Below are 25,617 nucleotides of genomic sequence, written 5' to 3'. Positions count from 1 at the left end.
GAGTGACATTCCCAAGCTCTCACACGTCTGGTAAGTAGCAGAGACAGAATTTGAACAGTGAGGTTCCAAAGCCCAGAGTCTTAGCCCTTGTATAATACACTACTTCATAGCTAGAACAATGGAAACCCCAACAGAAAACCTATCATGTTGGTTCTCACTGTGGATATTTCCCTGGGGACCCCATCCCCACCTGTACTCCATGCTCATCTTGGACCTAGGTTGAACCTGCTGTCTCTGACTAGGTCTCTGAATTGTCAAACCCACCCCTCAAAGCCTATGCCATCTCCCGGAGTTCTATGAGCTACCTCTGCTTCTGTAGGCTGGACAGCCAGGCTTTTTGAAGGGGGATAATTGTACCTTTCCTCCCTCACTTGGGCCTTCCCTTTGGTGGGGGGCAGAAGGGATACAGGACAGTAAGTGCTGGAAGTGTTCAGGGTAGGAAAGACAACCCTCTGGGATGCTCAAAGAAGTCTTTCTAGAAGGATAGATTTGTACTGGGCTTTGAAGGCTACATAAATTTCACTAGCCAGAAAAGAGAGGCTGCTTCACAGACAAGAAGCCATCTTGCTCAGGGGCAAGTCTTACTGAGGAGGGGGCAGGTAGAGGGAGTGGGAAGCCCAGGGGAGCCTCTCGTGGGGTTTTCTGCAGCACTTGGTGACCTGCTCATGGGTGCAGGTGGGGTGCAGAGAAGCCCCTCACCACACAAATCGCATGTCAATAGTGAAATTGTGGCTATGGCCGTCACTTTACTTGCCAACTGTTTTTCTTGCAGATTTCTAATTTTAATGTATGATTTTCAGTGAAAATTTTTGTGATATGACTTTGATTTTCAGATTTCAAGACCCTCTGCTTTGTGCAGATCAACATTATTGATATCAATAATCAGATCCCCATCTTTGAAAAATCAGACGTGAGTAGTTTTCAGCTTGCTTTTTCTTTACTTTGTTCATATTACCTGACACCTACTTCTGGAATAAAGACACAAACAGTAGTTAGGGAAAATGCCAGACTTAATATCTTAGTCAATGCACTGGTACCAAACTCAAACATCATCTTCAGTGGAAATCTCCAGGGAAAAGTAACATTCACTGTTATAGTATCTGGGAGCATCTGGTTTTTTTATTAAAAACTTTTGCCAACAGCTCATTTATTTCAAGGACTGCTTGGAAGCTACAACCACAATCTTTGTCCAATTGAAAGGAGTTGAGTGGCTGCTTGCAGTTTGTCATTATATATTTTGTGTGTAGCAGGACAATAAATAGATTACTGCTAGGTCTCAAACAAGCAAGTGTAGTCAGAATTTAAAATTTTGGATATTGGCAATTTAAACTCATTTTGTAATTATTGGATAAGAGAAAAGGGGAAGAAAAAACTAATCTCTGGTTTATGCCAAAAAATGTGCCCAAGACATCTGCAAGAATTAGAATTGGGAAAAAAGAGCAGGAGAAAAAAGATCAGTTGAGTATATCAAGAAGAATTCAAGTTAACTTATTATTAATGTGGGGGCAATTTGATCGTTGCTTCCCTTAAAATGGATGCCTCTATTTATTTATTCTGGAGAAGTGAGAAGCTCTTTTGGCTAGATTGTTATGTTGTGGTTTTTTTTGCGGTACGCGGCCCTCTCACTGTCGTGGCCTCTCCCGTTGCGGAGCACAGGCTCCGGACGCGCAGGCTCAGCGGTCATGGCTCACGGGCCCAGCTGCTCCATGGCACGTGGGATCTTCCCGGACCGGGGCACGAACCTGTGTCCCCTGCATCAGCAGGCGGACTCTCAACCACTGCGCCACCCGGCAAGCCTAGATTGTTATGTTTGAAGTCAGTTTATGAGGCGGCCCAGAGCCTTGTGATGATGTTCATAAATCACAATAGGGATAAGGCAGTGACAAAGAACGGGAATTGATTTATGGGAGGGTTTGAGGAGGCAAAAAGTGTGACAATATAACTTGTATAGTAGGCACTGAGGTTAAGCAACTGTGAGACTAAGGGCCCATTTCTACTCTGCCTCCATTCTCTTGGACGTTTGATCCTTTCTGTGTGTTGTAGTTTCCTTGCATTACATCTAGACAGTGTTTTTAGATTGAGGGTAAGAGTCCTGCTTTGGGAATCTCAGAGCTTGGAAAGGCAAACTGGGCCTTAGAAAGGTGAGTCCACTTCTTTCATTGTCGTGGTCCTTTCCTGGACCCTGCCTGTTACCATCTTCATGATCATCATGCCAAGAGACATGATCTGGGGGATTTTCAGCAGAGGAGTGAGAGATGGTCTAGGTCAGTGTTAATTAAGAGCACCTGCTTTGGAGTTGGACAAACATTGGTTTGAATCCCAATTCTGTGACCAGCTAGCTGTGTGGTCTTGGGTGGGTTTTACCTCTCCAGTTTTTTGCTCCTCTGTCAAATGGAGATGATAATATAGCTACTCAGTAGGGTGCTTTGTTTTTTTTGTTTTTTTGTGTTTTTTTTTGTGGTACGCGGGCCTCTCACTGTTGTGGCCTCTCCCATTGCGGAGCACAGGCTCCGGACGTGCAGGCTCAGCGGCCATGGCTCACGGGCTTAGTTGCTCCGCGCCATGTGGGATCTTCCCGGACTGGGGCACGAACCCGTGTCCCCTGCATCGGCAGGCGACTCTCAACCACTGCACCACCAGGGAAGCCCAGGTGCTTTGTTTCGTTGCTTATCTTTATTGAGCACTTATTATGTGCCAGGCATTCAGGGATTTTATATGCATCGTCTCTGTAAATCACCACAGCACACATGCAGTAGGTTCTGTTATTATTATTATTATTATCATCATCATCATCTCCAAGGACAGATGATGAACCTGAGACTTTAAAAAATTAGATAACTTATTTCAGTTCACCCAGGTCATAAGTGACAAGCCTAGGATTCATACCCAGACCATTTGACTCTGAAGTTCAGGCTCTTAACCACTATTCCCTGATTGATTTAAGAATTAATTAAAAAATGTAAAGTGCCTGCCACATTGTAGGTACGCAATACATAGTAGCTATCTATTTGTCTCAACTATAATGATAATTACAGTTATTAAACATATTGGATGTGAGTGGAGGGATATGTTTTAGAATCCTATCAGTAGATCTCTGAGATGTTGTGTTTCCCGGTACAATGGATGTCAGTCTACAAGTATGACTGATGTCAAAATCAAATGTAACCCACTCATTGATAGAAAAAAACATGCTTGGTAAGTATGGATGCAAACTGTGACTTGTGTCCATTCTGAAACCAAGGAGACAAGTTTGCCCTTTGACAATTGTACTCGATGACAATGGACATTCTCATTGTTTCCTTCCCCTGTTTCCTTCTTAGTATGGAAACCTAACTCTCCCTGAAGATATAGCCATTGGAACTGTCATCTTAACCATCCAGGCCACCGATGCTGATGAACCATATACGGGAAGTTCTAAAATCCTGTACCGAATTACACAGGGAGACAGTGAGGGATGTTTGGAGATTGAAACAGATCCCGAAACCAATACTGGATATGTGAAGGTTAAAAAGGTAAATAGCACATTGAATGGAATTTGTCTTTTTCAAAGGTTAATTTACTTAGGACCATTCAAGGACCTATAAGCAGAGGTGACATATTAGCAGTGACCTCTCAGGTGTGTGATGGACTCCTGGAACACTCTCAGTTATTCCTGTCCTCCCAAAAGACAGAAGGCGGGATTCTTGTTCTGGGTCTGTCACTAACTGACCAAGTAGCCTTTGCAGAGTGAGGTAGGATTGACATATAAAATATATAAACTACAAGATAGAAAATTTTTTAGCATAAGTATGTCCCATGAAATACTTGGGAAATACTTATACTAAAAAATGCTTGTTGTTTACCTGAAATTCCAATATAACCAGTTGTTCTATATTTTTATTTGCTAAATCATGGGCAAGGTGGTGCTCCAGGCTTTACTTCTCTCTTTGCAAATGTGGGGTATTAGACTAGATGAACCCTGTGAGCCCTTTAGGCTGTAGACTCTTTATTCTAATGGGCCAGCCACTGGCTCCTCTTTAATAATGACTGGAAATTGGTTGATCTCCTTTAATACACAAGTTTTAATAAACAAGTCTATTCTTTCATGGCTTCTTCCCTGCCTACCCCTTACTTTCATCTTTTATGGTATTGCTGAGTCCACTGGCTCTTGCTTCGACTCTCCCTTTGTAAGGACTGGGTAGTCTAGAGCCAAAATCTTGATTACCATGATACTTGCTTTTTAATAGAGGGTCTTCTCATCCTTCCCTCAATCTACTCCCATCCCCCACTGTGTACAGCTGAAGTTTGACCCTTTCCTCCATGGCTGCCTCATTTATGCTTTAGAGCATGTAAACCCTTTGCCAGATGACTCAATGGGAAGCAGCACTTGTCATCCAATGTAGTTAGAATTAAAAGGGGTCAGAGTTACAGCAATAGAGACTTTGCAGACATGGTTGAATGCTGAAGGTTTGTAGGGCAGTGTGTTGGAGGCTGCAAAAGAAAGCTCTGGAGGAAAGTTTTGACCCAGAATAAAGGAAAGCTGGAGTAGAGGCTTAAAATGAAGACAAAATAGAATAATTTCACAGAAAATGGATAGAAGCACAGGGAGAAAAGTGCTAATGCTGAAGGAAGCCCTGGGGCAGAATCTCAGAAGTCTGATACCATTATGACTATATAACCTACTTCTGACAAAGGGCCTCGCTGGGTTTTAGCTGCGAGGTTTTTGTGTGGACCTACTCAAGACATTAGTATTTTGTGTGAGTCTGACATTTGGAAAAGGTGCCATAACATCTTCCCCCTCTATTCATGGCTGCCTACATGGAGACAAAGAACCCAGAAGGAAAGGCCAATTTTCAGAGTTTGCAGTGGGTGGTCCAGGCAACATACGTGATCTTTTGCAGGAGGTAGGGACAGATAGCTTCTATTCTTCCACAGGCCCAGAGCTCTCTAGGCATCTAAGAGAAGATAAAGCCCTGTCCATCTCAGTATGAATGAGTCCCACATGTCAGTAATTTTTCATGGTGGCTTGTTGTGAATCAACTTAAGTTAATTGGACCACTTGTGGCTAAAGGGCACCTATAGGGAAAAATTGGTAACCTTGATGATTAACAGTAAGTGAGGGCTGTAAGTATCCTCCCACATGCTCTTGACATGAGGAGGTATGTTACAGTACAGCAGGCCTCTGGCCAAAATCTTTGTCACATCCTTGTTTTGTCTGTGGTTATATTCCAAGAGTCCAGAATATTGCCGGGCACATAGTGGAGGTTCAATAAACATTGGTTGCATTGAATAAATAATTGAATTCTGTGCCATGTACAATTAATAACAAGCAGGGACAAAAATCATCATCCAACTTGTGCTTTAGGCTTGTGATGTCCCAGCTCTCTGTCCCTCAGGCACTGTGGGCACAGTACTTTAGTGAGAGGATTCATCTGACTGTCCACAGAAAAGGTGTTGATACACACAACAGAACTGGCGTCCTGGAACTATGAAGGGTACAAGCTGCTAGACTAGCCAGATGCTACACTCTTGTTCATTTAATGACCAAGAGATATACTATATTTTTAACCAAACGGCATGTCTTCAATACGACTAATATCACAAAATTTCTTTGTAAGATCACTTTGCTAATTAACAAACCTTCTAGTGCAGCTTGAGATAGTGTGAGCTCAAAGCCTGTAGTAGCTGCCTCTAGAGTGTGGATCTCTGATTAGGATCTGTCAAATGCTAAGTGACAGCCAGCCCAGAGGTGAGAATTCTTGATGAGGATACACTAGATGTTAGCCAACTGCCCCTAGGATGTGTGTACTCACATTGACAGATGTATATATTCATACAGTTTTCAGTATTTTAAATAAATTAGACTCTATTATGTGGTTTTTTGTGTGTAGCTTAGCCTTACTTCTAATTCCCTGCCCATTAAGCCATCCATTGCTTCAGAACCATTGTGTTGATCATTTTTTAAAAATTTAAAATCCCAATGTAGACTAGTTTTATTTCCTAATATTTTCTTCTTTTTTTAACATCTTTATTGGAGTATAATTGCTTTATATTGTTGTGTTATTTGCTGCTGTATAACAAAGTGAATCAGCTCTACATATACATATATCCCCATATACCCTCCCTCTTGTGTCTCCCTCCCACCCTCGCTAACCCACCCCTCTAGGTGGTCACAAAGCACTGAGCTGATCTCCCTGTGCTATGCAGCTGCTTCCCACTAGCTATCTATTTTACATTTGGTAGTGTATATATGTCCATGCCACTCTCTCACTTTGTCCCAGCTTACCCTACCCCTCCCCATGTCCTCAAGTCAGTTCTCTACTTCTGCATCTTTATTCCTGTCCTGCCCCTAGGTTCTTCAGAACTATTGGTTTTTTTTTTTTTTTTTAGATTCCATATATATGTGTTAGCATATGGTATTTGTTTTTCTCTTTCTGACTTACTTCACTCTGTATGACAGACTGTAGGTCCATCCACCTCACTACAAATAACTCAACTTCGTTTCTTTTTATGGCTGAGTAATATTCCACTATATATATGTGCCACATCTTATTTATCCATTCATCTGTCAATGGATTTAGGTGGCTCCCATGTCCTGGCTATTGTAAATAGTGCTGCAATGAATATTGTGGTACATGTCTCTTTTTGAATTGTGATTTCTCAGAGTATATGCCCAGTAATGGGATTGCTGGGTCGTACGGTAGTACTATTTTTAGTTTTTTAAGGAACCTCCATACTGTTCTCCATAGAGGCTGTATCAATTTACATTCCCACCAACAGTGCAAGAGGGTTCTCTTTTCTCCACACCCTCTCCAGCATTTATTGTTTGTAGATTTTTTGATGATGGCCATTTTGACCCAGGTGAGGTGATACCTCATTGTAGTTTTGATTTGCATTTGTCTAATGATTAGTGATGTTGAACATCTTTTCATGTGTTTGTTGGCAATCTGTATATCTTCTTTGGAGAAATGTCTATTTAGATCTTCTGCCCATTTGGGGTTTGAGTTGTTTGTTTTTTTGATATTGAGCTGCATGAGCTGCTTGTACATTTTGGAGATTAATCCTTTGTCACTAGTTTCATTTGCAAATAGTTTCTCCTATTCTGAGGGTTGTCTTTTTGTCTTGTTTATGGTTTCCTTTGCTGTGCAAAAGCTTTGAAGCTTCATTAGGTCCCATTTCTTTATTTTTTTTTTTAATTTCCCTTTCTCTAGGAGGTGGGTCAAAAAGGATCTTTCTGTGATTTATGTCACAGAATGTTCTGCCTATGTTTTTCTCTAAGAGTTTTATAGTGTCTGGCCTTACATTTAGGTCTTTAATCCATTTTGAGTTTGTGTGTATGGTGTTAGGGAGTGTTCTAATTTCATTCTTTTACATGTAACTGTCCAGTTTTCCCAGTACCACTTATTGAAGAGGCTGTCTTTTCTCCATTGTATATTCTTGGCTCCTTTATCAAATATAAGGAGACCATATGTGCGTGGGTTTATCTCTGGGCTTTCTATCCTGTTTCATTGATCTATATTTCTGTTTTTGTGCCAGTACCATATTGTCTTGATTACTGTAGCTTTGTAGTATAGTCTGTAGTTGGGGAGCCTGATTCCTCCAGCTCCGCTTTTCTTTCACAAGATTGGTTTTGCTACTTGGGGTCTTTTTTGTTTCAATACAAATTGTGAAATTTTTTGTTCTAGTTCTGTGAAAAATGCCATTGGTAGTTTGATAGGGATTGCATTGAATCTGTAGATTGCTTTGGGTAGTAGAGTCATTTTCACAATGTTGATTCTTCCAATCCAAGAACATGGTATATCTCTCCATCAGTTTGTGTTGTCTTTAATTTCTTTCATCAGTGTCTTATAGTTTTCTGCATACAGGTCTTTTGACTCCTTAGGTAGGTTTATTCCTAGGTATTTTATTCTCTTTGTTGAAATGGTAAATGGGAGTGTTTCCATAATTTCTCTTTCAGATTTTTCATCATTAGTGTATAAGAATGCAAGAGATTTCTGTGCATTAATTTTGTATCCTGCTACTATACCAAATTCATTGATTAGCTCTAGTAGTTTTCTGGTAGCATCTTTAGGATTCTGTATGTATAGTATCATGTCATCTGCAACAGTGACAGTTTTATTCCTTCTTTTCCAATTTGGATTCCTTTTATTTCTTTTTCTTCTCTGATTGCTGTGGCTAAAACTTTCAAAAGTATGTTGAATAATAATGGTGAGAATGGGCAACCTTGTCTTGTTCCTGATCTTAGTGGAAATAGTTTTGGTTTTTCACCATTGAAACGATGTTGGCTGTGGGTTTGTCATATATGGCCTTTATTATGTGGAGGTAAGTTCCCTCTATGCCTACTTTCTGGAGAGTTTTTATCATAAATGGGTGTTGAAAGCTTTTTCTGCATCTATTGAGATTATCATATGGTTTTCATCCTTCAATGTGTTAAGATGGTGTATCACATTTATTGATTTGCATATATTGAAGAATCCTTGAATTCCTGGGATAAACCTCACTTGATCATGGTGTATATCCTTTAAACGTGCTGTTGGATTCTGTTGGCTAGTATTTTGTTGAGGATTTTTGCATCTATGTTCATCAGTGATATTGGCCTGTAGTTTTCTTTCTTTGTGACATCTTTGTCTTGTTTTGGTATCAGGATGATGGTGGCCTCATAGAATGAGTTTGGGAGTATTTCTCCATCTGCTATATTTTGGAAGAGTTTGAGAAGGATAGGTGTTAGCTCTTCTCTAAATGTTTGATAGAATTCGCTTTGAATCAATCTGGTCCCAGGATTTTGTTTGATGAAGATTTTAAATCACAGTTTCAATTTCAGTGCTTGTGATGTGTCTGTTCATATTTTCAACTTCTTCCTGTCTCAGTCTCAGAAGGTTGTGCTTTTCTAAGAATTTGTCCATTTTATTGGCATATAGTTGCTTGTAGTAATCTCTCATGATCCTTTGTATTTCTGCAGTGTCAGTTGCTACTTCTCCTTTTTCATTTCTAAGTCTGTTGATTTGAGTCTTCTCCTTTTCTTCTTGATGAGTCTGGCTAATGGTTTATCAATTTTGTTTATCTTCTCAAAGAACCAGCTTTTAGTTTTATTGGTCTTTGCTATCATTTCCTTCATTTCTTTTTCATGTATTTCTGATCTGAACTTTATGATTTCTTTCCTTCTGCTAACTTGGGGTTTTTTGTTCTTCTTTCTCTAATTGCTTTAGATGTAAGGTTACATTGTTTCTTTGAGATTTTTCTTGTTTCTTGAGGTAGGATTGTAGTGCTATAAACTTCCCTCTTAGAACTGCTTTTGCTGCATCCATAGGTTTTGGGCCATCGAGTATTCATTGTCATTTGTTTCTAGGTATTTTTTGATTTCCTCTTTGATTTCTTGAGTGATCTCTTGGTTATTTAGTAGTGTGTTGTTTAGCTTCCATGTGTTTGTATTTTTTACAGTTTTTTTCCTGTAATTGATATCTAGTCTCATAGCATTGTGGTCAGAAAAGATAGTTGATATGATATCAATTTTCTTAAATTTACCAAGGCTTGATTTGTGACCCAAGATGTGATCTATCCTGGAGAATGTTCCATGACCACTTGAGACGAAAGTGTATTCTGTTGTTTTTGATGGAATATCCTATAAATATCAATTAAGTCCATCTTGTTTAATGTATCATTTAAAGCTTGTGTTTCCTTATTTATTTTCACTTTGGATCATCTGTCCATTGGTGAAAGTGAGGTATTAAATTCTCCTACTAGTATTGTGTTACTGTCACTTTCCCCTTTTATGGCTGTTAGCATTTTCCTTATGTATTGAGGTACTCCTATGTTGGGTGCATAAATATTTACAATTGTTATATCTTCTTGGATTCATCCCTTGATCACTATGTAGTGTCCTTCTTTGTCTCTTGTAATAGTCTTTATTTTAAGGTCTATTTTGTCTGATATGAGAATTGCTACTCTAGCTTTCTTCTCATTTCCATTTGCATGGAGTATCTTTTTCCATCCCCTCACTTTCAGTCTGTATGTGTCCCTAGGTCTGAAGTGAATCTCTTGTAGACAGCAAGAGTCTTGTTTTTATATCCCATATGTATGGGTCTTGTTTTTATATCCACTCAGCAGTCTATGTCTTTTGGTTGGAGCTTTTAATCCATTTACGTTTAAGGTAATTATTGATATGTATGTTCCTATTACCATTTTCTTAATTGTTTTGGGTTTGTTATTGTAGGTCTTTTCCTTCTCTTGTGTTTCCTGCCTAGAGAAGTTTCTTTAGCATTTGTTGTAAGGCTGATTTGGTGGTGCTGAATTCTCTTAGCTTTTGCTTGTCTGCAAATGTTTTAATTTCTCAGTGAATCTGAATGAGATTCTTGCTGGGTAGTGTAATCTTGGTTGTAGGTTTTTTCTTTTCATCACTTTAAATATGTCCTGCCACTCCCTTCTAGCTGCAGAGCTTCTGCTGAAATATCAACTGTTAACCTTATGGGGATTCCCTTGTATGTTATTTGTTGCTTTTCCCTTGCTGCTTTTAATATTTTTTCTTTGTATTTAATTGTTGATAGTTTGATTAATATGTGTCTTGGCATGTTTCTCCTTGGATTTATCCTGTATGGGACTCTCTGCGCTTCCTGGACTTGATTGACTATTTCCTTTCCCATATTAGGGAACTTTTCAACTATAGTCTCTTTAAATATTTTTTCACTCCCTTTCTTTTTCTCTTCTTCTTCTGAGTCCCCTATAATTCGAATGTTGGTGCATTTAATGTTGTCCCAGCAGTCTCTGAGACTGTCCTTGACTCTTTTCATTCTTTTTTCTTTATTCTGCTCTGCAGTAGTTATTTCCACTATTTTATCTTCCAGGTCACTTCTCCGTTCTTCTGCCTCAGTTATTCTGCTATTGTTTCCTTCTAGAGAATTTCTAACTTCATTTATTGTGGTGTTTATCATTGTTTGCCCTTTAGTTCTTCTAGGTCCTTGTTAAAGGTTTCTTTATTTTCTGCATTCTGTTTCCATGGTTTTGGATCATCTTTGCTATCATTACTCTGAATTCTTTTTCAGGTAGACTGCCTATTTCCTCTTCATTTGTTTGGTCTGGTGGGTTCTTACCTTGCTCCTTCATTTGCTGCATGTCTCTGTCTTCTCATTTTGCTTAACTTACTGTGTTTGGGGTCTCTTTTTCACAGGCCGCAGGTTTGTAGTTCCTGTTGTTTTTGGTGTCTGCCCCCAGTGGGTAAGATTAGTTCAGTGGGTTGTGTAAGCTTCCTGGTGGAGGGGACTGGTGCCTGTGCTGTGGTGGATGAGGCTGGATCTTGTCTTTCTGTTGGGCAGGACCACGTCTAGTGGTGTATTTTGGGGTGTCTGTGAACTTATTATGATTTTAGGCAAACTCTCTGCTAATGGGTGGAGTTGTGTTCCTGTCTTGCTAGTTGTTCTGCAGGGGGTATCCAGCACTGGGACTTGCTGGTCATTGAGTGGAGCTGGATATTAGCATTGAGATGGAGATGTCTGGGAGAGCTCTTGTTGATTGATACTATGTGGGGGCCAGGAGGTCTCTGGTGGCCCAATGTCCTGAACTCAGCTCTCCCACCTCAGAGGCTCAGGCCTAACACCTGGCCAGAGCACCAAGACCGTGTCAGCCACACAGCTCAGAAGAAAAGGGAGAAAAAATAGAAAGAAAGAAAAATAAATAAAATTATTAAACTAAAAAACTTTTTTAATTATTAAAATAAAAAAATTTAAAAAAGAAGAGAGCAGCCAAACCAATAAACAAATCCACCCATAACAACAAGTGCTAAAAACTGAACTAAGATAACCATATAAATCAGAAACGAGTCAGTTGCATACAACAAACCCAAAGTCTACAGTTGCTCCCAAAGGCCACCACATCAATTCTGGGATGATTCATTGTGTATTCAGGTATTCCACAGATGCAGGGTACATCAAGTTGATTATGGAGATTTAATCTGCTGCTCCTGAGGCTGCACAGAGAAATTTTCCTTTCTCTTCTTTCTTTGCACAGCTCCTGGGGCTCAGCTTTGGATTTGGACCCGCCTCTGCATGTAGGTCATCCTCTGGTGTCTGTTCTTCGCCCAGACAGGAGGGGGTTAAAGGAGCTGCTGAATAGGGGGCTGTGGCTCACTCAGGCCAGGGGGAAGGAGAGGTGTGGAATGCAGGGAGAGCCTGCGGCGGCAGAGGCCAGTGTGACGTAGCAACAGCCCAAGGTGCACTGTACGTTCTACCGGGGAAGTTGTCCCTGGATCACAGGACCCTGGCAGTGGCGGGCTGCATAGGGTCCTGGTAGGGGAGGTGTGGATAGAGACCTGTGCTTGCACACAGGCTTCTTGGTGGTGGCAGCAGCAGTCTTAGCGTCTCATGCCCGTCTCTGGGGTACGTGCTGATAGCCGCGGCTCGCGCCCTTCTCTGAAGCTTGTTTAGATGGTGCTGTGAATCCCCTCTCCTCGCGCACCCCGAAACAATGGTCTCTTGCCTCTTAGGCAGGTCCAGACTTTTTCCCGGACTCCCTCCAGGCTAGCCGTGGTGCACTAACCCCTTCAGGCTGTGTTCACGCCGCCAACCCCAGTCCTCACCCTGCGCTCCGACCGAAGCCCGAGCCTCAGCTCCCAGCCCCCGCCCGTCCCGGCGGGTGAGCAGACAAGCCTCTCGGGCTGGTGAGTGCCGGTCAGCACCGATCCTCTGTGCGGGAATCTCTCCGCTTTGCCCTCCGCACCCCTGTTGCTGCGTTCTCCTCTGTGGCTCCGAAGCTTCCCCCCTCTGCCACCCTCCGTCTCCACCAGTGAAGGGGCTTCCTAGTGTGTGGAAACCTTTCCTCCTTCACGGCTCCCTCCCACTGGTGCAGGTCCTGTCCCTATTCTTTTGTCTCTGTTTTTTCTTTTTCCTTTTGCCCTACCCAGGTACGTGGGGAGTTTCTTGCCTCTTGGGAGGTCTGAGGTCTTCCGCCAGCGTTCAGTAGGTGTTGTTCCACATGTAGATGTATTTCTGATGTATTTGTGGGGAGGAAGGTGATCTCCTCGCTTACTCCTCTGCCATCTTGAAGGCCCTCTCCCTGATATTTTCTTAATCACAATTCTATCAGCACCTGTTCATCTGAATTACAAATGTGCTAACAGCAGGTGAAATTCACTGAGGAGCGCACACTCCACAACTGAAGCCCCTTGTGCTTCATGAAGCACTTCTGCACACACTCCTTTTCTTCTCACGCCGACCCTGAGGGAGGCAGAAATAGCCCTGCTGTACAGATGAGGTTCAGCAAGATACAGTCAGTCCCCCAGGGATGGCAGAGTTGGGAACTTGACCCCAGGCTTCTGACTCCCTTCAGGAAATGATTCCTGTTGGGGCCTGGCATTGCCATTTACTAGCTCTGCGACCTTGACCAAATGTTGTAACCTCAGACCTCAGTTTTCTGATCTGAAACATTGGTGAAATGGCAGCACCTTCTTGATAAGGACATTGGAGGATTCAGTGTGAAAATACATACAGAGCTCTTAACACAGCCCCCAGCAGGTAGCAGTCAATTTAATAAATGTCCAGCATTATCTTAATTCTAATTAATTAGAGTGAGGGCAGAAGCCAGGATTCTGCCTGTGGATAGATGTGTTTTCGCTTCTTGCCAAGGGGAGCAAACTTGTCTAATCCAAGAGCCAAATGGTGCCCACTGGGGACTGCTGACTCAGCCTCCCTGTGGGAGGACCTAGAAATCAGTAATTTTAGTGCCCTGCAAAGTGTTTCTCCTTTACTCTTGCATTACTACCACACTTCACTTTTGACACCAGGTTTGTGGGTTTTCCACACATCAAGCCATTATCCAACACCAGCCTGATGTCCTACAATTTAACTCAGTTCTGACACTGTCTGCCTGGAGATAGCATCAGACCCCACAGGTTGAGGGCTCAGTCCCACAAGACTCCCCCCACCCCACCTCAAAAGTCAATTGCAAGTCCTAGGTTGTCACCTGTACTTCTGACTGACTGGCTAGAAATCAGAGGTTCCCATGACTCTCTCCTTGGGTTGGATCATTTGCTAGAACAGCTCACAGAGCTCAGGGAAACAGTTTTACCAATTTTTATTTAATAAAGGATATGATAAGGGATATAGATGAGCAGCCAGATGAGGAGATACATAGGGCGAGGTCTGGGAGGGCCTCAAGAGTACAAGCTTCTGTCCCATGGAGTTAGGGTGTGTATCACTTTCCCAGCACATGGATGTGTTCACTAACCCACAAGCTCTCTGAAGGCCTGACTTTGGGGATTTTTACTGAGGCTTCATCATGTAGACATGGTTGATCATTAACTCAATCTCCAGCCCTTCTCACCTTCCGGGGCTGGGGAGCTGGGGGGCTAAAAGTTCCAAGCTTCTAATCATGGCTTGGTCTTTCTGGTAACCAGCCCCCATCCTGAAACCATCCAAGGAGCCACCAAGAGTCACCTCATTAGAATAAAATGCACTCCTATCATCCAGGAAATTCCAAGCGATTTAGGAGCTCAGTGTCAGGAACCAGGGGCAGAGACCAATATATACATTTTTTACTGTTTCACTTGCCCCTAGTGATGCTTAGGATTAAGCAAGTTTTAGAAGTGCTGTCCTCTCTCTGTTTACTGCTGCCCCAAGCTCTCGCCTGTTGTGTGGTAGATCATCATACTCTTGGGACCAAGCAGGTGTCAGGAGCCAGGAAGGCTATTTCTTTGAACCCTTCCTGGCTCATCAATAACTCTCCTGGCACCCCCTTTCTTGAAATTCAGGAGTTTGTTTTGGCTTTAATGGGTTTTTTTATACAAATTTTGTCACTACTTCATTATGGCTGATCCTTTTTAATTCTTAGTACGTGACTTATTTTTAACCAGCCAGAGTATCATCTGGAAGACAAATGTGCACTTTTTTCTCATCACTGATGACTGGTGAAAATGTTAAATATCCCCAGTCTCAATTCCTTTCCCTCAGCACTTTATCTCTGCTTCCAGGTTGAATCTAAATCATGGGGTTTGACCTTTTGAGCAGTTGTATGCAGAAGAGCGACTGTGGCATGAGCATGTGTTTTCAGCTTACCTGATGAGTAAGTTGCCCAGATGGGCCCGAGGTAATCCCAAGAGGCCGTGAGGGTCTCTTGACTTGGCTTTGCAGGCCTGCCATGTCATGAAAGACAGTATACGTGGTTTGACAAGTCTTGTCCTTGATTATCATTTGCAAATTTAGCATCTTCCATTTCTAATTTTATCCCTGGAAAATTTGGTTCCGTGTTTTTCCTGGTGTGAAAGTTAAGCAGACTGATTGATGACAGGCTGATTCTTCCATTCAGTAAGTGTTTCAGGAGCACTGACACCCTCTCCTAGGAGGGTGACTCCCAAGAGACTGACACTGGTCTCCCTGCCCAGGTCACATGAATTCAAATCCATCCCTCCCATGGCTGCTCCCAGAGTTAACTTTCTACAACACAAATCCAACCCCGCCCCTTGTCAGTCTTGTGCTCAGCACCTCTCTCTGCTCATCATAGATAAAGTCCCAACTTCTTAGCTTGATGTGCATCTTCTCTGTCATCTCTCTCTTCTCTCAGCTTCACATGGTCTGTTCTGGTAACACAGGCTGCTCCTCATCTGCAGATATACCATCTCATTTCTTTACCCCTTCACCTCTGGTGACCACATGAAGGGATGGAAAAGCCAGGGAGGGGACTTAGGACCTGATGGTAAGAATGGGGGGTGTGCATCCTCTGCCTGAGCATGTAGAATGCTATGCTGCCTGTCTGAGCTTGGGTGTGGCTGGACCCACAAGGAACAGAGTGCTGTGTTCTTTATCTACACGGCAGGCTTGCTCTGGGGGCCGCTGCCTTCCTGCTCCATCAACCAGACCTTCTCAGTTTGACACGCCTGCCCTTATCCCCTGAGATGATGAATGGGTCCCTGGGAGTCAGACACTCCAGCTTGCACACACCTCCTCACAACCCCCCAGGTGAGCGGCCCTTTCAGACCGTGTGGTAGTGATCAAGAGGTCATCATGGGGTTGTGCCCTGCAGGCAGTGGGTGCTTATCTCTATGAAAAACCTCTTTTTTTACATCTTAGTTAGCTTACAAAATTTTGTATTTTAACAAAGGTCAATTGATTCTTATTTTCCATCTCAAATGACCTTGAGTCTTCATACATAATTCTTTCTCTTCCATATGGGCAAACTTTCTATTATACTTTCTTTTGAACTAGAAATTGGGTTGTGATGTTGTGTGTGTTTGTGTGTACATGGAGGAGAGGGTTTCTAGAGAGTGGGGATTTTCTCCAGAATCTCTTTCCCACTGGAGTCTGCAAGGGCTTGAGAAGGACCAAGCCCTTATCATTTTTATCTATCCTAATGGATATACTATGGGCACTGCATGTCAGGGAAGTGATGAGAAGCAAAGAAGAATATAACACAATTCCTCTTCTCAGAGAGCTCATGGTCAATAAGGATCTAGAATACATAACCAAACAATTAGAATCCTGAGTGAAGTATGATGAGATTACAGAGGACATGGAGCTCACTCATGTGGGGATAGAGAGGAAGGTCCAGGGAAACCAATATGGAGAGGACAGCATTGAGCCAATGTTTGACTGAGGGGGAGAATTGTTTCAGATGTTGGGGAAGGGAAGGCCAAGCTAATGCAATCATGTGTCAGTTTTTCTCTTCATGAAAGGATACTACCATTTTTGTTTAACTGATGAGAAACTGATATAAACTCAAGTTAAAGAGCTGACAGCTCACCAGGAGATCCTGGGTCCTCCAGGCCTGGAAGAGTGAATAAAACAGTGCAGTTCCCATAATCTATAAGGTGCCTTTGGGCTTTACTTTGGTTCCTTCATCTTTTTGAGGTCATGGGTACCTTTGAGACTCTGACAAAAGCTACATATCCTCTCCCTACCAAAAGATTCACATATGAACATATGTATTGTTAAACAACAAAAATTCAATGGAGTAAATTTAAGGATCAAATTGGCTTTATTAACTACTTCATAAATCAAGTGTCATCCCATTTAGCAAATAGAAAGAAGCTCCACAAAGCTGTAGAAAAGAAAATATTTTTTAAAGGTAGAAAGGGGGCGGACAAAGGAAATTATTAGCAAAGAATGTATTGTTTCAGACAAGCTTGCCCCCCTAAGGGGAACAAAAGGGCCTATGGGGTGGATTACCTCACTAGTGCTGACCAGATAATTCAAGACTGACTGGTTAAAGGTTGCATTCCTGGAGCAGGGATTGAAACTGCAATAGGTTAGTTATTAAGTTTTGATTTGCTTACATGGGTTTTAGCACAAGTGACTCCATTTTGGACCTGCTGCTTCTTTTTAACAATTTTCCCCTTTTGATCAGACTCTCAGCTTATCTGAGAGATGTGATCAAAATTTAAGGCATTAAATGCCACTACCACATACCTCTCTGTAGTTCTCTCAGCTTCTGTTGATCCTCTGTGTGGTACTCACAAGTCATAATGTTTTTTTTGCTTAATCTCTGTGATAGTCACAGGCATCAGCTTCAGGTTCACAGTTTTTAAGTTGGTCATTCTCTTTGTCTCTTTTCTGATGTTCTAGTCTTAGGGAGACTTTGTAGTTAGCAGTTGTGAGCATGCACTTAATGCTTTTTTTTTTTTTTTTTTTTTTGCGGTATGCGGGTCTCTCACTGTTGTGACCTCTCCAGTTGCGGAGCACAGGCTCCGGACACGCAGGCTCAGCGGCCATGGCTCACGGGCCTAGCCGCTCCACGGCATGTGGAATCTTCCCAGACCGGGGCACAAACCCGTGTCCCCTGCATCGGCAGGCGGACTCTCAACCACTGCGCTACCAGGGAAACCCTGGATTTAATGCTTTTGAGAGAATACAGCACATGAGGGAGAGTACTCTGATTCTAACAAGCAGGATAATTCCCAATGTTTGGAGTGCACTTTGGAGCCATGGTCCCCAAGACCCAAACCAATCAAATCAAATAAGTAAAAGAAAGAGTCCATTGCAGGAGTCACCCTTTTAAGCTAAGAGGAGTGGCTTGCTCAGTGATCTTATGGAACTGAATTTCAGCTTCCCCAGAAGTGTTACTCCAGGTGCAGCAGGTGGTGTTGGCCACAGTGCAGACACCTCCTTGCTCAGCTAAAAGAGAATCAAGAGCTATATTATTATCAAGAACAACTTTGGCCAGAAAGTCTAAAGATTTTTTTGTTGGACAGCTATTGCTCTAACAGAGAATTTTTCAATATGTTTCAATATTTTCAAGAGTTAAGGAAAGGTTCCTGATCTAGTCTCATTTACATATACTCTTTTTTTCTCTCTCATTTACATATACTCTTAACCAGGGAAGTATGGCCCTGTTAAAGGAAGTGAATCCTGAATCATGAATACCTCTTGATAATTCCTTTCTAACTCAATGATGTAAATCCAGGGGAGTCAACCAATGAGGTGTCTCAGTTTGTTTGTGAACAGTTAGGGGAACAGTCAGATAACCTAAGAGACATTGCCTGATATGTACCAGCCGTCTAGGTACATAAGAAGAATGACAACCACCACAGACAAAGATAAATCCCGTCGGGACACAAATCACTTCCACCAAGGTGGCACTGTTAATAGATTCACTTGCAGGGATAGTTGCATTTGCCTGTTCAAGCTAGATGTCAGTTAGGTTTTCTCCTAGCCTGAAATAGTAATTGTTTTAAATTTCAGAGGTTACCTCCCTTAGCAATGGCCTGGAAGATACGGATGGTGGTGTTACCTTTCCAGGCCAATGCCAGAGTAAAAGAAAGGGAAAGAAAAAAAAAGTTTCTTGTTCAGTTGAAGTGTGAAGTCTTGATGTGGTGTCTTGGAAGGAAGCATCTACCTCAGTGTCAGCTACTTCTCTTCCCAGTCAATTTGATTTGGAGATTTCCAGCATTTGTATAAGACCAGATGTCAGGTGGAGTCTTCTTCAGCTGTGAGATGTGTATCCAAGGTTTAAGACCCTGAAGTTTGGCTGCCATCTGGGTAGTGAGGAGGACCTGGTATAGTCCCTTCCAAGGAGATTCAAGGGCAGTCTTTGTTCCTAGTGATTCCAATTCAGAAGGGTGGGAGAAAACTGGAAACATTAGTTTGGAAAGTTGTAGCCAGATGTTTGAGGAAAGTAGAAGAATTCATGATCCAGTCCAGTTTACAGGTATATAACAAATCCTTAAAGACAATTAGCAGGATTAGAATCTAATATAGATAAAGGTACAAACATAATTTATTAAGCAGTTAATAAATTTAAGCAGTTATTCCTGCTTTTTTAAAAAAATCTTTTTAAGGATAATCCCACTAAAACTTAATTTGTTTGCATTAAATTTGCCTTGATTATTTACATAAGTGCAGCAAGAATAGTGATCGACTATATAAGCTCTTTTTAAGGTTGCTTTGCTGGAACCTTGGAAGCAAGGTACTCTCTGAGTCTATGTACATCTCTCTCAAATGTGACAATTCAGTCCAAGCCTTGGTAATATGGTCAATGTTTCCAGTTGTGTTCCATTACAGGAGAACAGATTCTTATTGAACTTATGTGAATGACTACCTATGTCGCCATGAAAAGAATACATTAAGAGTTTCTGAATTCTGGAGAGATCATGTAGAAAAAAATGTCATTTTTGTTTACAAAGGTATAGTGTATCAGTTGCTGTAAGTCATAGATTGCTTAAGAGACAAGATTTCTTTAAATCTGGAAAACCAAAGCATTAAGGAAACAGCAGTGTTTTAAAAGTCATACAAATTATAATCAATCATCCTCCTCAGTTTATTTAATCCAATGTAATTAATACTTGCTCTATTTGAATCTAGTTTTTCCGCTAGTTCTGGAAATTCTTACTCAGTTTAGTTTTATGATCTTAAAATGACCAGAAACCTGTATTCTAGAATACCTGTCAGAGTCCTTTTTACGGATTTCTCTGAAGATGAAGCAATTTTGTAGGAACATTTTTGCAAAAGCATTAGAATAAAAAAATTAACTATCTGTAAATGACAAAATCCTTAAAATGCCCATTATTAAAGATCTGATGAGAATTCATTATAATGGAATTGACAAGGAAATTTGGTTATTTTTGTAATATGTAATATTTAAGATAATAATTACAATTATGACTGATAACATCATACCAGGAAATAATAGATTTCCAGGAACTTTATCCCATTTCTGTAACACTTATAACATGTACCTATACAAATATAACATAAAGAAGGCTCGGTATTACTTGTTTGATGATTTTTCCCATGTAATTTAACATATCAAATAAGCCTAATTAGTGTAACATCTCTCTTTTTATAAGGAGAAAGAAGAAATCTTTTCTGATGTTTCCAAAGGCCCTCTGGAAAATCCCAAAGTTATTTCCAGGTCAAAAAGACTTCACTTAGAATTTGATTTGGGGAAGTTTGCCAAAAAATTCAAAAGGTTTTGGACATTTGGCTAAAAAGGATCACAGATCATTATGAAACAATACTTAATAATCCACTTAATTATCCAAAGTGACAATAAAAGATTTCAAGAGCAAATGCAATAAGTTACACAATTGAGCCAAACTTTGCTCTTTTAATATTGAGAAGACTCAATTTACTTAAGTAATCAAAGACCTGATAATAAAGATATAAAACACAAAAAGTTATTTTGATAAAACACAAAATCTTTGCTTTCCAGGCAGGTTATTTTAAAGATAAAGAAAAAACTTTGTTTAAATTTCTTATTAAGAGTATATCTCATTTATTAGTAAATCTAATAAAACTGTCCTTTTAACAGAGGAAAGAAAATTAAGCTTTAGTTTTACATAAGTATATTACTGGTATTAAAGCTTATTTTAAAACCCTTATAATAACAATTTAATTTTTAGCCAACTTGACCACACAAGATTTCCTTTTTTCCTCTCTTTTTCTGTTTCTCTCTTTCATTCTTCTTAACTTCCTATGTCCATAGTTTGTCCTTTTTTTTTCTTACCATTTTGAAATAACTAGTTTTACTTTAGAGCAAAATCACTTTTATTTCCCTCAACAAAATGTATCTCCATACTTCATACTCTTTTAACCAAAAAAAAAAAAAAACCAACTCCAAAACAAGAAACGTATCCAATTTTCCTTGCATACAGAGTTGTTTCTTATTATTTCAAATTGCATATATTAGAATTCTTAACCCTTAGAAACCTTAATTTATAGTGAAAATTTAGTAAGCAGTTGTGGACTATTACACTAGCATTCTTTAGATTAGCAAATTTGTGAATACATTTCATAATTTTTAGAAATACATGCTTCTTCATAGTAAAATTTTTAATGTGGTACAAACCATATATACTAATAGAGCCAAATATCTTTAGTTCCTCTGCAAAAGGAAACCAAAAGTAGGTAAAAATCTACATTCAGTAATTAATGTTTTAGTATTTTATATTATTTAGAAGTGATCTAGATATTCAATGAACTTCTATCATTTAATTTAGCAAAATGTAAAATATAATTATTGCAGAAAAAAGTTTACCTAAAAACTCTTATCCCACTTACATCTATCTAAATCACATGCTCCCAACTATTATGTTTAGATTACCCATGAAAACTTCATGAGACATTAGACAAAGTCAGCCATCACCCCAAGCTTTTTTTGTTTTTTAAAATTTTTTGCTGACAAATTTTGTAACAGAGATAACATGGACTTATTTGACTAATAAACCCATATAGAATAAAGTTTGTGTGCCTGTATTATATTCAGTGTAATTCTAGACACATTCTATTTTAATCAAACCAGCAACTCTAAATTAACTTTGATATAAAATATTTTCCCAGAATATATAAAACTGAAAAACATTTGGATTAGCCTCTATTATATTTTTGAGACTTTCTATGAAGACTAAATTTATATAAATGTTTGTTTGTTTAAGCCAGCTAAATAGAACTCTTTTGTAAATGAATTTTAGCAATACCATACATCTGCAACACACGTATATGTAGACACACATGAACATACAGACGGATGCAGAGATCTTATCACATCTGTTTTACTAGTTATTAAAAGAGTTGAATTTAAGTTGCTTTTTTTGGTCCTAAATTTCAAATGACCTTTCCCCTTTTTGTTTTTCTTCTGATAAAACTTACCTCTCTGAAGTTTGTACTTTAACATTTACATCTCAGAGGCACAGGGAAGGAATGCAAGTTATAAGCCTTTTAAGATAAAATAGGGGCGGATTGGGGATTGGTAAAAGGAATAGGTGAACTTTGAATTGCCTCTAGAGCTGCATATCTAGTTTTGCAAAGATTTGTAAGATGAAAAGAATTGCTCTTGATTCCTCAGGGAATTGGGTTGAAACCTAAATGACATCATACATAGCCTGTCAGTTTTCAGCCTATTTAAATGGTAAATGTTTCTGGCAGTATTAAAGAACTCCATGACCCAAGAGGTGTCCTCAAAGAAGGTGCAAAGGTTACTACCTTTCTAGGATCCAGAGTTACTCCCAAAGATAGCAAAAGGAAAAAACTGACAGCCTGCTTGCCCTAGGTAGGCAGAAAGCCAAGCCAAGCTCTTATTTTATTAATAAAAGGTAACTAATTAATAGTTTCTTCAGAGTGGAGAGGCAATTCAGACAGAAGATTACCAGAATGAATATTCAAATAAAGGAGGATGGAGGGGAGCAGTAGGAATTATGTCAGTCCTATAGTCTTTTTTGGGTACCTTTTATATCTCTAATTTTTTATTAGCCTTTTGCAATGAAATTTTCAGTGACACTATTTTGGAATTTTTAAGTCTTTTGGAGGCTTCTGCATGCCAATTAAAATAAGTATTCCTTGATTTTAAGCGCAATTCTTTTTTTTTTTTTTTTTTTGCGGTACGCGAGCCTCTCACTGTTGTGGCCTCTCCCGTTGCGGAGCACAGGCTCCGGACGCGCAGGCTCAGCGACCATGGCTCACAGGCCCAGCCACTCCGCAGCATGTGGGATCTTCCCGGACTGGGACACGAACCCGTGTCCCCTGCATCGGCAGGTGGACTCTCAACCACTGCGCCACCAGGGAAGCCCTAAGTGCAGTTCTTAAATGCTTTTATCTAATTGGAACATTTGCTAGGACCCTTAGCAGCAAATGGAGTTCAACTTCCATTACTTTCTGTTCAGCCATATTTGGGACCTCAGTCTGATGGTTACCAAGCCAAGTTCTTATGCACAAAATTCTAGGTTGTCTTTAGTAAAATTTTGGCCATTTTTTTGTAGGTATTTATAGCTCCTGAGACATAGTTTTTAGACATAAAATAAGCAGGTATGCTGGAAGGTGGTGCACTTAACTCTAAATTTAGAGTTTATGGATCCCATTAGCTATGCTGAACTAATACCTAAAAGGTTTGTGCCACTGACTTGGGAATTGTGTGTTGTTTTACCATGTATTGTACCTTGTTGCACAGAAATTTTCTTTAGGTTGGCAGGTGGTCTGTATCAATCTAACCTGTTCTATGACCAACTTATCCTAATACAGGTGTCTTTGAGTTAGGTGGTGAGCACTCTAACAGCCCTTAAATGCTCCATCTGTACCCACCAAATTTTGCAGCTTTTTTTTTTTTTTTTTTAGCTTCTGAGATCTCTGCTAGCAATAGCCCTTACCTACACAAAATAAGACAAACAAACATGTACACCTTAACACACCAGAGGTAACCAAGAGATGTTACTGCAGACTGACCAAGAGAAGGTTGTGCACACCATCAGCAATTCCCAGCATGGATTAAGTCAAGACTCCAGTAAATGGGGACTGTGGACTGGAACTAGGGAAAAGGATTCTATACAACCGAGGGGAACTTCAGACAGAACCAAGGGCTAGGGACTCAGATACTGCATGGAACCATCTGCCAGCTCAAGTTGATCCACTGAGCCCTGGACTGGAAAGCCAACTGGATCAGAAGCTAAACACAAAGACAGTGGAGCTCAGAGGGGTTTACCCCCAGCTCTTGGAAATGGCAAAAAAGACAGTGAACTTAGAGTTTTTGAGGGGTACCACACCTGTGTTTCTCATTGTCCTCAAAGCTGTTGTAAATCTCCTTCAATCCCACCACTGCCACCAAATTTGTTAACAAAAATTCAACTGAGGAAATTTAAGGATCCAGTTGGCTTTAGTTGGCAATTAATGGATTGGACATTAGCAATCTAGCAAATAGAAAGAACCTCCGCCAAGCTGTAGAAAAGGAGAGGTTATTAAAGGCAGAAAGGAGGCGGAAAAAGGAAATTATTAGCAAAGAATGCATCGTTTCAGGCAAGGTTGCCCTCCTAAAGGGAACAAAAGGACCTATTGGGCAGATTACCTCACTAGTTCTGATGGAGTAATTCCAGGTTGATTGGTTAAAGGTTGCATTTCTGGGCAGGGGTTGAGACTGTAATTAGGTTAGGTATTAAGTTTTGGTTTGTTGACATGGGGTTTAGCACAAGTGACCCCATTTGGGGCCTCCTGTTTCTTTTTAACAATACAATATTTAGATTTTGGTTTCTAGGAGTTCATGGATCCCAGGAAACCCTTTCTTCCCCCTTTAGAAGCCCTACTTTAGGGTTGTCTCACTCCTCAGCAGGTCTCTAGGATTAGGACTTTTTCCCCGTAGAATTATGGATTCTGCCTTGAGAGGAACCTTAAAAGAATGTAAACCAATTGTTTGGGTGGTGATATTTTTAAAAAAACCAATTGCTTAAATGATACTTAAGTCCTTTTATGCTAGCCTGACATGTATTGTTTAAGCTTATTCTTGAAAGCTTCCAGAGTTAGGAACTTGCTTTTTGAAGCAACTCTTTCTGTCTTGGGTAGCCCTAACTGTTAAATTCTTCCTCAAACTAAACCAAAATTAGTTTCTTGATTTTCATTCCTGGTCCTGTCTGACATGGCTTGAACCAGAGCAGACCATCGATCTCTTGATTGTGTCTGCTAAACTCTCCCCCCCTCCATGAGTTTAAAGTCTTTTATTTTGAGGTTTAAGTCCTGAGGTTTCTGGGAAATCACCCTCCACCAATGTGAAAATCTCTGCATAAGCATTTCCCAATGACTTCTGAGAACCATCTTCAGAGAATCAGTAAGTTTCTGCTGAATGAATGAATTACTCAAGGGTTAATAAATTTGAGGAGTGTGGATTGATTTCCTCTTCTAGGAGAGTTGGAACACACATTAGCATATTAAAAGTCCTGAGAAGTCCTGCAGCAAAAACTTTTCCACGGCTCTAGTATCCTGAAAAGTAAGTTTTTGCTGACACTAAATTAAGAACTGCTGCTCTGTAAGTGTTTTTCAAGAAACATAGGGAATTAATCTTAAGAGAGCTAATTATCCCCCAATTAATTTTCCTTCTTTTTTTTTCCCTACACAGCCTCTTGATTTTGAAGCAGTAGCCGTTTACAATATTGTGTTCCAAGCAGAAAATCCTGAGCCTCTGGTGCCTGGTGTACAGTACAATGCCAGCTCTTCTGCTACATTCAGACTTATCGTGACAGATGTGAATGAAGCACCGCAGTTTTCCCAACAAGTATACCAAGCAAAAGTCAGAGAGGATGTGGCTAAAGGCACTAAAGTGGGCAACGTGACTGCCAAGGATCCAGAAGGTCTGGACATAAGGTAGAGGAGAGCAGTGCTGGGCAGGCCTAGCCGTGCGCTGTGACCACAGATGGTGGGGAGGAAGAAGGGCTGGGAAGGGCAGAGAAGCTGACCTGACTCCAGGACTCTC

General features: G+C 40.5%; 1 protein-coding gene across 1 annotated transcript in view; it reads left to right on the top strand.

The window, feature by feature from the left end:
• The window catches only part of CDH17 (cadherin 17), a gene marked incomplete at its 3' end in the record, with an annotated part of 89,295 nt that overhangs the window by 49,193 nt on the left and 14,485 nt on the right, over window positions 1–25,617 (top strand). Inside the window, exons 11-13 of the mRNA XM_079722192.1 lie at window positions 834–910; window positions 3,321–3,512; window positions 25,264–25,508. Coding sequence (XP_079578318.1) covers window positions 834–910; window positions 3,321–3,512; window positions 25,264–25,508 — 514 coding nt within the window. The remainder of the gene's footprint in view (window positions 1–833; window positions 911–3,320; window positions 3,513–25,263; window positions 25,509–25,617) is intronic.

Source organism: Hyperoodon ampullatus, assembly GCF_949752795.1.
Source record: "Hyperoodon ampullatus genome assembly, chromosome: 17".
Classification (NCBI taxonomy): Eukaryota; Metazoa; Chordata; class Mammalia; order Artiodactyla; family Ziphiidae; genus Hyperoodon; species Hyperoodon ampullatus.
This window is presented reverse-complemented; position numbering and strand designations above follow the sequence as displayed.